Genomic DNA, 12,987 nt, shown 5'->3' on the forward strand with positions numbered 1-12,987 from the left:
CCCCTCCCCACTTCCGGTTCCGGGTCCTGTGCCTTCGGCGGGCGGCTGGCCGCGGGCTTCCGGGAGGAGCCGTCTCCGGGGGTGTGGTTCCGGGTGGCGGGAGGCTGAGGGGTGAGGGCTCGCTCGAGCGCTGCGGGGTCGCTTTAGCGCGGCGGCCTCGCCAGGGCTCGGCGCAGCCATGGAGAGCGGAGGGCGGCCCTCGCTGGGTCAGTTCATCCTCCTGGGCACCAGCTCTGTGGTCACCGCCTTCCTGTACTCCGTGTACCGGCAGAAGGCCCAGGTCGCCCAGGAGCTCAAGGTCAGTGCCCGAGCCCGCCCGGCCTCAGCCGGCCATGCCGCCCCGGGGGAACGGTGAGCCCCCCGACCTGCCGTGGGCCGCTCCACCCTCGGGAAAAGGCCCCAGAGAGGAACCAGGCCCTGGGAGGGCGTCGCCCGGCCCCCAGGAGCCAGGATCAGAGTTCGGGTCGCGTGATAACGGCTTCCCTTCCTCCTTTCCCCCAAGTCCCTCTCGTTACTCAGAATAAACCTTGACTTCATCACTTTGTTGACGAAAAAAATCTTTATTGAACACTTGCTATGCCCCAGGCGCCGAGCCTGGGTGGAACAAATTCCTGTCCTCATGGAGAGTGCATTCTAGTCCAACCAGATGGTGTGACACGTGGGGATAAAAACTACAGCCTAGTGCAGAGAAGAGGGGAAATGGGAGTGCTGGAGAAAGGGAGGTTTGCTCTTTTAAACAGGGTGGCAGTTGAGCAGAGCCCAGGAGGATTTGAGGCGAGCGTGCAGGTGCCTGGGAGGGGACAGCTCCTTGCTTCTGCAGACTCTGGCTTTTTATATTATGGCCGTTTAAGAATATTGCTCACTTTTCTAATGCAGCACCTGACGATTTACACAACATATTCCCATCTTGGTTTTAGTTCTGCTTCACAGTAATTTTAGGCAGATGAAAAGATACCTCCAACCTGCCAATCAAGAAGTCGAAACTCAGAGGAAAGGTCTGTACAGTGTCAGTTTGGAGCTTAAACTTAGGTCTTTTGATTCAGAGTGTAGATTTTTTTTTTTTTTTTTTTTTTGGGTTGACCACATTGCTTTATTATGAATGTGTGAGTGGCTCATGAGAGATGAACCTCATTAGGTCAGAAACGAGACCTTACCCTTCCTCCTTTCTAGGTTCAAACTCAATGCTTAACAGAGAGTAGACACTCAATAAATACTTGTGGATTTGTGCTCGGTGAAATTTCTTGTTTCAAGAAGGTGGATTTCTGCAGTGCCGTGCCAGGCTTTCTCTAGCTGTGGTGAGCTTGGGCAGGAGCTCCCCTCAGTTGCAGTGCGCAGGCTTGCCATTGCTGTGGCTTCTCTGGTTGCAGAGCACTGGCTCTGGAGCGCACGCCTTAGTTGCCTCGAGGCATGCGGGAATCTTCATGGACGGGATCAAACTGTGTCCCCTGCACTGGCAGATGGCTTCTTAACCACTGGACCACCAGGGAAGTCCTGGCTGAAATTTCATAATACAGCAGGACTTAATTTGACATTTATTTGGAAGGTGGATGCCTCAACCTGACACGCTTCATTATCATCAGATAATATGCGTTGAGAGCTTAGCAACAAGTGTGTGAGTTTTGGAATGCACCTAATTACCAGGGAGTTGAATTTGGGGTGTGAATCACAGCCTGGTGAGATTCCAGCTGCCTTCTTGTCTGCTTAATTAAATTACTTCTGAAATGATTGGCTGTGGTTGTAATTGATACTTCAGTTTCTTACTCTGAATCAGAAATCGCATTGGCATCAAGTTGGCTAGAGATGGGACCCTTTGAAGCAGTGAGTGCTCTGGGATCCATCTTTGGGTGACCTTAAAAGCTTTGCCAATTAGTTCCTCAATGAGGATGAAATAAGTAGCTCCTGCCTGGAAAAACAGTTGGGACTCTAGCTTAAGCTCTATTTTCTTGATCTGATTACAAAAATTCCGGACTAGGATTTGTGTCTTACCCTTTTACATCTCTCACAGTGGTGGGAATGCATATTTATTGCATACCTACTGTGTGCCAGCCCCTGGTCTGGATTCTTTCACACCTGAAGTTTCATTTAATTCACATGAAAATCCTGTAAGATTGTTTTCCCCACCTTTTACATGCTTTGAAACAGACTGTGATAAATTAAGTTGCCCAGAGTCACAATAGATGCCTTGAAGCTTGATTTAGTCGCAGGCTTTCTGACTGAATTTCACCTCCTTTCCTTCTAAAAAATGTTTAGACCATCCTGTGGTGGATACTTGACTATTTAGGTGACTTTGAGCAAATTACTTCACCTCTCTGAGCCTCAGTTTCCTTATCTGTAATTGGGGATGATAATGTCTACCGCAGAGGGATGGTGTGAGCATTAAATGGGGTTATGCATTTAAAATGCTTAGCAGAGTGCTGGGAATGTAGTATATGTAAGTGCTTAGTTATTCACTAATTTCTTCATCAGATGGGTAAGAGTTGACTCATTGGAAAAGACTCTGATGCTGGGAGGGATTGGGGGCAGGAGGAGAAGGGGATGACCGAGGATGAGATGGCTGGATGGCATCACGGACTCGATGGACGTGAGTCTGAGTGAAGTCCGGGAGATGGTGATGGACAGGGAGGTCTGGCGTGCTGCGATTCATGGGGTCGCAAAGAGTTGGACACGACTGAGCGACTGAACTGAACTGAACTGATGGGTCAGGCACTATCTCGGCACTAGGGGGACGGCAGTGAGCAAGACCAGCAAGGCCCTAGCCCTCCTGTGCTTACAGCCCAGTGGAGGGGGAGACCGACAATAAACGAGTAAATAAACCTGAGTGTTAGTTGTTACTGCCCGTTGTTTTTATTACCTTCGCAGTGTGTGTGGGTAATAATTTTTATTGACCTTGCTCCTGTTGTTTACTGGGTGGCAACAGCTTAAACTCAGAGGGACCTTAATACCTATCCAGTACTACCACCTCTTTCGAGGTTACTTGCCTGGTATCCGTAAGATGGTGTTGATGAAAATACCTGAAAGCAGGAACCGTTTCCTTCATTCGACCCTGAATCCTTGGCCCCCAGCACAGGGCCTGGTTCAGGAAATGTTCAGTGGCTTTATTAATTTTACCTTATTTTGATGGAGCAGTAGCAGGCTTGATTGGTTCCCAAGTATAGCAGATTGGGATGAGAACAGGAAGGAATGGAAAACCGGGGACTGTGAGAGGAAGGGAGCGGCAGAGGTGGCTGTGCTCGGCTGTTTATGAGAGGGAAGGAGGCAGACGGAGGTGGAGGGTAATGTTTAGCACCGTCCACAAAGCCATGCCCTACAGTGCAAAGGCAGTGCTTTATTATAATGTGTGATGCAGAGCATGAACTGACAAGGGCCTGGTGATGATAATGCCTACCACCGCCCAAGCCCCTGCCATGTACAGGGCGCTGGTTTATGTGCTTTTACACGTAAACTCTTTGGATGCATGGTTCTGTGTCATCAAGAAGAGATCAAATTACATTCAGTCACGGTATGCAGATTGATTAGTGCCTTTAATATTTTCATCTTAGCACGTGAAACCGAAAAGGACTGTGTGTTTGGTTAACTGGGGTACATGGCAGCCCCATTTGCAGGTGGCGGAAACAAGGTGCCTGTTTATATGGTGAAGCTGGGACACAGCTTTGGAATCTGACCGTCCTTAGTCACCTTCCTGCCTGGTTCCCTTATTCTCTCAACGTGAAAAAAAGAGTCATTTTCTTTCTTCACTTGTTTGATTGAGCATGTCAGTATTGAACAGTCAGTCCAATCTGTTGTTTCCATTTAGGGAGCTAAAAGAATCCACTTAGGTGAAGACTTAAAGAGTATTCTTTCAGAAGCTCCAGGGAAGTGTGTGCCTTATGCTGTTATTGAAGGTATGTTTATTTATTGGTAAAATGAAAAATAACTCAGTCTTTCAAAGTTTGATACAGATCTTCCTGGCTGACATTGGCGGTCTTTTGTAGCCTTGGGGTGGGGGTTCAGAATTTGGACTTTGGGGTCAGGAAGACCTGGGTTACTGCTATATGATTTTGAGGAAATTACCCCAGCTTCCGAGCCTCCATTGCCCCATCTCTAAGATATACATTGAAAGTGAAAGTTGATCTGAAAGTGAAAGTTGCTCAGTCGTGTCTGACTGCAACCCCACGGACTGTAGCCCGCCAGGCTCCTCTGTCCACGGAATTCTCCAGGCAAGAATACTGGAGTGGGTAGCTATTCCCTTTTCCAGGGGAGCTTCCCAATCCAGGGATTAAACTCTGGGTCTCCTGCATTGCAGGCAGATTCTGTATTGTCTGAGCCACCAGGGAAGCCCAGAATATACCTTACAGGGTGGTAATAACACTGAAATGACGTGATCCATGTAAACTGCTCAGCAGAGTGCCCCCAAAGCATAACTGCTGGCGATAACAGTGTCATCACTTTGATTAATTAAACTGACTCAGACTAAAAACAAAATCTAAATTACTTTAAAGGAAAGGACAGAAGAGTTCTACAGAAGTAAAATAATTTGTTTCCATTTAGGAGCTGTTCGATCTGTTAAAGAAACGCTTAACAGCCAGTTTGTGGAAAATTGCAAGGGGGTGATTCAGCGGCTGACGCTTCAGGAGCACAAGATGGTGTGGAACCGGACAACCCACCTCTGGTGCGTATCCTTGCTCCAGGGGCCCAGACCTCGAAGATGGTCAGCTGAGAAGCTGGCGTCCTGGCCCTGTCTCCAGGTGTTCAAGCTCCTCCTGAGACAGGGTGGAGACCAGCCTCTCAGTGCCACTGAGATCTCTGCCACTGCAGTCTCCTAGGCATCTTGTCCAAAGGTAGATTCCTGGCCTCTTCCAGATCTGCCTGGATAGAATTTCCAGGGTAGGGGACCTGCAGTCTGTAGATATGCACACTAAGGGTTGAGAAGCCCTGACTGATGGTATGGATTGATGATTTCCAGTGCTCCATGCTGTAATATGGAGTTCCATTTTTCCAACTGGTCCTCGGGGGGTTCTGTTTTGGAGTTTTATCTTAATTTTTATTGTAAAAATTATAATTAAAATTTTAAAAATTAAGAATTCAATTTTTATTAAGGCTGCTTAACCTGCGATCTCCTCTTTTAACACAGTTGTAAGTGCAGCAACGCAGAACCGTTAGCTGCAGGCACAGGCTGTACAGCAGATTTCGAGCTTCCTCCTCTTGTAGAACTGAAACTTTACATCTGGGGAACGTCAGCTCCCCGTTTTCTTCTTCCCTCAGCCCCTGGCAATCCCTGTTTTGCCCTGTCTCGATGGGTTTGGCTACATTAGATACTCCATGCAAATGGAATCCTGCAGTCCCTGTCCTTCTGTGGCTGCCTTAGCTCGCTTTGCTGATGTCCCCCAGGTTCACCATGTTGTCGCATGTGGTGAGATTTCCTTTTTCTTTTCTTGTCTTTTTAAAGGCTGAGTAGCATCCTGCTGTATGCATGGACCGCATTTTCTAGGTTCACTCATCGGCAGTCACTGATGGTGCTGCCGTGTTTCGGCTGCTGTGAATAAGCAGTGAGCCAGGGAGCACAGATCTCTCTCCAGATCTAGATTTCAGTTCTTCCAGATCCATGGTCCGAAGTGGGATTGCTGGGTCATATATGGTAGTTCTGTTTTTAAGTTTTTTGAGGGATTTAAGATAAAAATCGATCTGTCTTAACAGGGGCAGAGGGAGATAAAAAGAGTAGAGGTGATCTCTGATGGCATTTGTTGCCCACTGAGGCGGCCGGAGAACCGGAAAACCTGCGCTTCCCTCTTCTGAGGCGCTGGACGAGTGTGGTGTCTGTTGTCGTCTTCTCTTGCTCTTGGTTCACGCTTGATCCTGCCCTGGCCTCCAGGTGGTCTCCAGCCCTGTCTGGCTGTGAGGTGTTTGCGGTCCTCTGATTTACCATGCGCCCTCATTCCTGCAGGAACGACTGTTCCAAGGTCATTCACCAGAGGACCAACACGGTGCCCTTTGACCTGGTGCCCCACGAGGACGGCGCGGGCGTGGCTGTGCGCGTGCTGAAGCCCCTGGACGCGGTGGACCTGGGCCTGGAGACGGTGTACGAGAGGTTCCACCCCTCCACGCCGTCCTTCACCGACGTCGTTGGCCACTACCTCAGTGGGGAGCGGCCCAAGGGCATTCAGGAGACGGAGGAGATGCTGAAGGTGGGGGCGCCGCTCACGGGGGTGGGCGAGCTGGTGCTGGACCACAGCTGCGTGCGCCTGCAGCCCCCCAAGGGGCCGGGCATGCAGTACTACCTGAGCGGCCAGGACTTCGACAGCCTGCTGCAGCGGCAGGAGTCCAGCGTCCGGCTCTGGAAGGTCCTGGTTCTGGTCTTCGGCTTCGCCGCCTGCGCCAGTCTCTTCTTCCTCCTCCGGAAGCAGTACCTGCGGCGGCGGCGCGAGCGGCGGCGGCCAGAGGAGGAGTTCCGGGAGCGCACCTGTCCCGAGGAGGACCGTCCCGAGGAGGACCGAGAAGGCCCAAAGGGTGCCTGCGTCGTGTGCCTGAGCAACTTCCGGTCGTGCGTCTTCCTGGAGTGCGGCCACGTGTGCGCCTGCACTGAGTGCTACCGCGCGCTGCCCGAACCCCGGCGGTGCCCGATCTGCAGGCAGGCGATCAGCCGGGTGGTACGCTTGTACAACAGCTAAGGCGGGGTGCGGGGGGACCCTGTCCCGCTTCTGGGGTGTTTAGCATCTCTGGGCCCTTACAAGAGTAGTGACGGGGCCGCCACCAGCCGTGGAAGGCTGCCTTTGTCCAGTGTGGGGTGGCCTTTGCCAGCCTGGAGCACAGGCGCACAACCCCATGCCCCGCCCTGGCGCGGGTGATGGGGGTGCCGTGTCCCTTCCCTGGAGCCAGGTGAGCCCGTGTGTGGCTGAGAAGAGCTCACCGCCCAAGCGCCAAAGTCCGTGGCCTCCAGCTTTTCTGTCCCTGTCCTCTCCCCACTCCCCCCTCTCCCCCCAGGTGTGGGTCCCTGTGGACCAGAGCCTGAAAGACTGGCCAGAGGGGAGAGCAGAGTTGCTTTGAGGAGCCGCCTGAGAGCAGGCTGTGGGGCAGTCTTCCTCCCCCTTGCTTACCCTGCAACTCCCCGGGAAGAGTCTCCAGGCTGGTCATGTCCCTTACCTGCCGGATTCCCATGTATGCGCACGTGGATCAGCATAAAAGGCAGTGAATGCAGCGGCTGCCCTCTGCCTAACAGGCTGGGACTCTGGTCGGAGAAGGGAGGCAGGTTGCTGGCAGGGCCACTTGGAATGGTGCCCATTCATTGTTCCCCTGGCACGGTGCAGACAGGGCTGCCTAGCTGCAGCCTTCCTGGGGCCGCAGGACCTAAAGAGGGCGCTGGGAGCACGCAGTCCGCCCTGACTTGGAACTCAGAGGCCCGAACCGGCTGAGGGCTGGCTCTGGTTTTCTCTGCCCAGGCTGAGCTGGAAAGGTCTTAGCCCCAAAGGAAGCAATAAGGATGCTGCTATCCCGGCCTGCAGTTTTCTCAGCTTCTCATGGAGGCTCCCACCAAGGAAAAGTAGCAGCCAGCATCTTGAGCCTGGGGCCTTGTCTAGGCTAGCCCTAACCCCGCCACTGAAGAGCTCACACCCCAGGGGCGTCATCACACCACCCCTTCACCCCTCCCCGTCCCACTTGAGTTTGTGAGTGAGAGAAGCGGGCGAGCCCCTCGCACTGCCTGTCAAGTGTCCAGGGTCACTAAAGTCACGTGCACAGCACTTTCTTTTCTCCCTTCCCTGGCTCTGAGCATCCATGCCCTCATTGCCCTTCGTGCAGGGGAAGGGGGTGTGCTCTCGGGGGCTGACACCAGCTGTATGCAGTGTCCAGTGTGGACAGCGCTAATAAAACTCCTTCTCACCGAGTGTGAGCATGTTGCTGTGAACGGGTTCGGTGGCTAGGCTGACGCTTCCCTGGGGGGATGGCGTCCGGTCTCAATAGGATGAATTGGAGACCTTGGCTGCAAGGTGGTCTGGGCCTCCCCATGGTGGGGGCAGCTTGGTGACGCTAAAAGAGGAGGGCTGAGTGGGGAGCCTTGGCAGCCCGGAGACTGCGTGCAGGTCATGCCCGGCCTTGCCCAGAGCTGTCCCTGAAGAGCGCTGTCCTGACATCCTGAACGCAGGCTGTGAGGTTTCACCTGTGGTGAGAGTGGGACAGGTGGGCACTGGCAGATGTACGCGGTGCTCCTTCCGACCTGAATTTCAAGGTGAGTTAATTCTCACAAGGCCCTGCGGGCTCGCACGGCATCTCATCCTACAAGCAAAGAAGCCAGTCCCGAGGGGGCATGTTCCCTGGGTCAAAAGCATACAACTCGTGAGGCGGGTGGTCTACATTGAAACTCCAAGCTGTTCAGGCTCCTGACCCTCCTGCTCACCAGCGGTGGGGCAGTTCCCTTGGTGCTCGTAAGGACGCCCCACAAGATGATGTTCCCTGTGTTAGTGGAGGAGACCATGCTCTCGGGGAGGAGGCCCATTGGTGACAGCCCACATGCCCAGTGAGTCCTGGCCGGGGAGGTGTTACGGCCCTGGCTTTATATAGATGCGTTGGGCTGGGGTGGCAGGATGGGAGGGGGACTGGTGGGGCTGACCTTGGCGCATCTCAAAAGCATCTGCTGTTCTGTGTCCCTTTAGCAGGCGCTTTGAAAGAGAGCCCAGGTTATGAGGATGAGTGAACTGCCGTGTGTAGGGGTGAGTGGGGGAGGAGGGTTTGTGTTAAATCTATGAAGCGCTCAGCCCTCGGCGTGGATTTCATGAGTAAATCTGATCAAGTGAATGAAAAGCAGAGAAGGCAGCCTGCCCTTTTCCCCAGACCGACTCATACCCTGGGCAGACCAATTCTTCTGTCTCGAAGGCTCCTCCAAGGGAGTTAAGGTGCCCATAGTGAGAGGCACAGGAGCAGCCTCTAGGTGACAGCTGATTGGGAACATGAGCTCACACGCACCCAGACTCCAGACCTGAGGTCCACGCGAGGTCCTAGCCTGGCTGGGCTGAGACTGCCCCATGCTCTCCGTCACCCACGCAAGTCCCCGCCTTTGGTTTAAGGAGCTCCTTTCCAGCAGGCTTGAAGGGGCTTAGACTGATCTGTGGGATGGAAGCCGGTGAAAGAGTGAACGTGAAGGTCGCTGAGTGGTGTCCGACTCTTTGTGACCCCATGGGCTATACAGTCCATGGAATTCTCCAGGCCAGAATCCTGGAGTGAGTAGACTTTCCCTTCGCCAGGGGATCTTCCCAACCCAGGGATCAAACCCAGGTCTCCTGCATTGCAGCGGATTCTTTACCAGTTGAGCCACCAGGGAAGCCCAAGAATATGGGAGTGGGTAACCTATCCCTTCTCTAGATGATCTTCCTGACCCAGAAATTGAACTGGGCTCTCCTGCATTGCAGGCAGATTCTTTACCAACTGAGCTATCAAGGAAGTCCATGCAAGCTGGTGGTGGGGGACTAACCATGGGATTGTGGTGAATTTCAATTCAACCCTTAGGCTCAGCCACTTGAATCCGCCCCAGACAGCATTCAGCCAGGATGGTCTTGAATAATTGCTCCTGGTGTTTTGAAATTCTTTGCGAGGTACTTGATACGGGTAGATGCTCACAGTCCAACAAAGTGAGCATTGTTCACCCCGTTGTACCAATGAGAACTTCCTGGTGGGGTTACAGTTTACTGATGGCCACACATCATCACCAACCTGGTAGTGTTGGGCTCTCCTGGTATCAGGTGTGTTTTTTAGATTTAGAGTGAACTGGAAGTGGAGGCTATATCACCCCTTTTTGCAGCTTATGTGATTTGCTCAAAGCTATCAAAGTCTGAGCATAAAGCCCTTTCCCTTTAAATCGCATTGAACCTGACAGGCTAAGAAGGAAAACTGTCCAAGAGAGAAGTGAATGTTACGCACAGTGTTTTTGAAGCCTGTTAGCACCCTGAGAATCACCAGTCACCCCTGGTTTTACAGAGAGCAGTTTGAGGCTTATCCTGATGGAGGAGGAGCCAGAAGGCAGGTCCTCGAAATCCTAGTTCATTCAGAATTACGATGGAAAATTCAAACAGCAAGCATCATGACAAACTAGGGTGAACTCTGACACCGTTTGCAACCCTGGTCCTAGCCTGGATGTGGACAGATCTGATGTGGATGAGCACGAAGGGCCTTGGGGCTGCTCAGAGGAAGAGCTCTCAAGTTTTGGTATCCTTGGTGGGCATTTATTCATCCCCCAAACATCAGCTAAATATGTATTCTGTGCCTGGGAATTCAGAAATGAATATGGCGCAGTTTCTGCCCTCAAAGCACTCAGCGTTGTCTTTTAAAGTGGCCTGATTGTTTGAAAATGAATAAGCCCTACAGATGGATGGGTGATGGCTGTTGGAGCATTTTTGGTTCACAGAATGTAGCTGGCAGGGCCTTTGAGATTGGCCTGGTTAGAGCAGATGCCCTGACAGTTCAAAATAAAGCCACCAAGGGTAGGGTATCTTTGCTGAAGGGGAGCCAAGCAGAGAACATCCATCCCACAGAGCTGAGAATGATCTATTAGAAACACCAGTCTGACCACGTGCCTTCTCTGCTTGAGGAGAAGCAGAGCCTGGAAGGTCCCCAGGCTCCCTGTCTCCTCCAGGCTTAAGCTCTGGGTCCTCTAAGGCACATGGAGGTGTGTGAGCCAGCCCCTGGCCGTCCCTCCAGGCCTTTCCCCGTCCGTCTGTCTCTCACCTGTGGCTCCAGCCACACCGAGCCTCTGAGCGTCATTAAGCGCGCTTGCTGTTCCTGCCTCCTGGCCTCTGCTATTGCTGAGTCTTGCCCCTGGCATTCTGGTCCTTTCTTCACCTTGCTGTGTTAGGTGCTTGCTTTCTTCACCTCCTCACCCTTTAAAACTCAGCCTTAGGTTTTCCCTTCAGAAAACCTCCCCTGACCCTCCCCACTTAGGTGGAGTTAGGTGCCCTTCCTCTGAAGTCCATTATCCAGTCCCCTGTTCTTTCTCTGAGCCATCTTGCCCACGCTTGGGCAGGAACTGTGTCTTATTTCTGCTCCAGCACCATTTTTTTAGGCTGTCACTCTACACTAATTAGAGCTCACATTAGGGCTTACTCTTTGCTAAGGGCCTGCAAAGGAATGGACATGATTAATGTCACTTCATCTTCACTGTGAGCTATGTGTTTGTATTATTCTTACTTTAAACAAAAGGAAATCAAGGCTCAGAGAGGTCAAGTGTCTCACTCAAGCACCCAGGAAAGACAGGATTTAAGCCCAGGCACTTTGACTTCAGAACCCCAGCTCTTAACTGCTGAATGTACATGGAATGAATGAGTAAACTGGTGAATGAGATGATGGATGTGGGCCCATAATCCTGGAAAGCTGCCTGTGGGAGTTGGTTTTTGGACCAGAGGTGAGGGTAATGGCCTGATTGTAAAGAACAAGGGCAGGGGCCTCTCAGTGCCTGGAGCTGCAATGCATTACGTGAGAACACCATGTACGATGAGCTGCCCAGAGCTTCCGGGGCTCCACACAGGAGAAGTCGGGCCGGCATCACTGCCTGGTGGCAAATGGTCTGGGCTGGGAGCTGACTTCCTCTCGGGTTCTGTTGCTGTGTGATCTCGATGGAGTGGTGTAACCTCTCTGAGCTTCAGCTGTGTCTGTAAAAGGAGCAGGCTGGATTAGCTCTCCAAGGCTCCATCCAGTTCTGCTATTTGGCCTGTCTGGGACACAGCAAGTGGATGAGCGAGGCTGCAGGGTGACAGTTTCAAAGCCCTTCTCAGGGCTGCTGTCTGAGGCCTGAGGGCCCTCTTCAGCAGAGCTGCCTGCCGCAGCCCCAGGACCACGTTCCCGGAAAGCCGGGGAGATCAGCACATTTTCTCCCTAATTAGAGAGTGATAGCTGATCAATTTTGAATGAGATAAGTTTCCGTGTGCAGTGTCCTGAATTGCTCCCCAGAGTGCTCATTAGTCATTTCGCTCGCAGCTGCTGCCTTATTGTCTTTCAGATGCCAGCCGAGGGACCTGGCATTTCCCTTCTGCAAGCGTGGGTCACATGGGGCCAAGCCAGGGACACTGGCACCGGTCCCAGGAGCTGCCCCGGCCTGGGGGAGGGCCCTCTGCTCTTGACATTTACCCTTTGCTCCCGCCGGAGCCGTGGCCTCACCTTCGGTGACTCAACTCCAGAGTCCTCTTGGATTGGGCTGTGACCCTGGAGGGCCTCAGCTGAAGTCTTATTAAGCACCTAGCGCACCAGACACCTTGTATCTTGAACCTGAATGGTCTCCAGGCTGGAGACAGGGGTACACACCAATATAAATGTCCACATGGCCATAACGTCAGGCCTCCCACCCCCCGACGGCCTTCCCTAGTATTTAAGATGTTTCATCAGATGGGGCTTCATTCGTGTTTGCGGTACGTTGGCGCATAATATGCATTTCTTCCTGCCCTTCGCTGCCCCAGGGCTTGTGATGGGATTCCTCTCTTGCTTTGATTTCCACCATGGCCCCCAGGTGGCGCTGTGCTCCTATGGTTGCGGCTGCCAGCGGCCTTGCAGGCGACGCTGAGGTGGCGCTTCCAAAGGCGGGTTCAAGTTTCCCTTTTCCTGGGGGCTGGAGAAGAGGCCTGAGGACAGAGCCTGAGAAGGACCTGGGGCTGCTGACACCAGACGCAGCTGGGCACAGGCTGGGAAGGGGACGAGCAGGAATGTTCTCTCTAGTTCCTTTGTCTGCCCAACACACCGGGAAGCCGGGTGCAGATGTGAAAATACTGAGAATCCCAGAAAATTCAGGGGGGAAAAAACCCCACATTTCCCTCCCTATAATTTTCCCGGCATTCACATCTTTAAATATACTAACCATGATTTCTTTCAACAAAAAAATAAGACGTGCATAATGCATCACATGTTCTTAAAATACCCAGATGACTTCACACTGGTAAGGGATGCTGAAAAAATTTGCATGGCATAGATTTTGATTTTTCTCCCCAGAAGCTTTTTCTCAGTGGAGAAATCCTGCTTCTCCCAGCCTGGCCTGCTCCCTTG

General features: G+C 52.5%; 1 protein-coding gene across 1 annotated transcript; it reads left to right on the forward strand.

The window, feature by feature from the left end:
* The first annotated feature begins 83 nt into the window (after positions 1–83).
* MUL1 (mitochondrial E3 ubiquitin protein ligase 1) lies at positions 84–7,856 on the forward strand. The gene is made up of 4 exons (XM_004005160.5): positions 84–298; positions 3,794–3,881; positions 4,528–4,648; positions 5,921–7,856. The coding sequence occupies exons 1-4, from the start codon at positions 179–181 to the stop codon at positions 6,642–6,644; spliced, it is 1,053 nt and encodes a 350-aa protein (XP_004005209.3). The 5' UTR covers positions 84–178; the 3' UTR covers positions 6,645–7,856.
* The last annotated feature ends 5,131 nt before the right edge of the window (positions 7,857–12,987 follow it).

The sequence above is a fragment of the Ovis aries genome, chromosome 2, assembly GCF_016772045.2.
Source record: "Ovis aries strain OAR_USU_Benz2616 breed Rambouillet chromosome 2, ARS-UI_Ramb_v3.0, whole genome shotgun sequence".
NCBI lineage: Eukaryota > Metazoa > Chordata > Mammalia > Artiodactyla > Bovidae > Ovis > Ovis aries.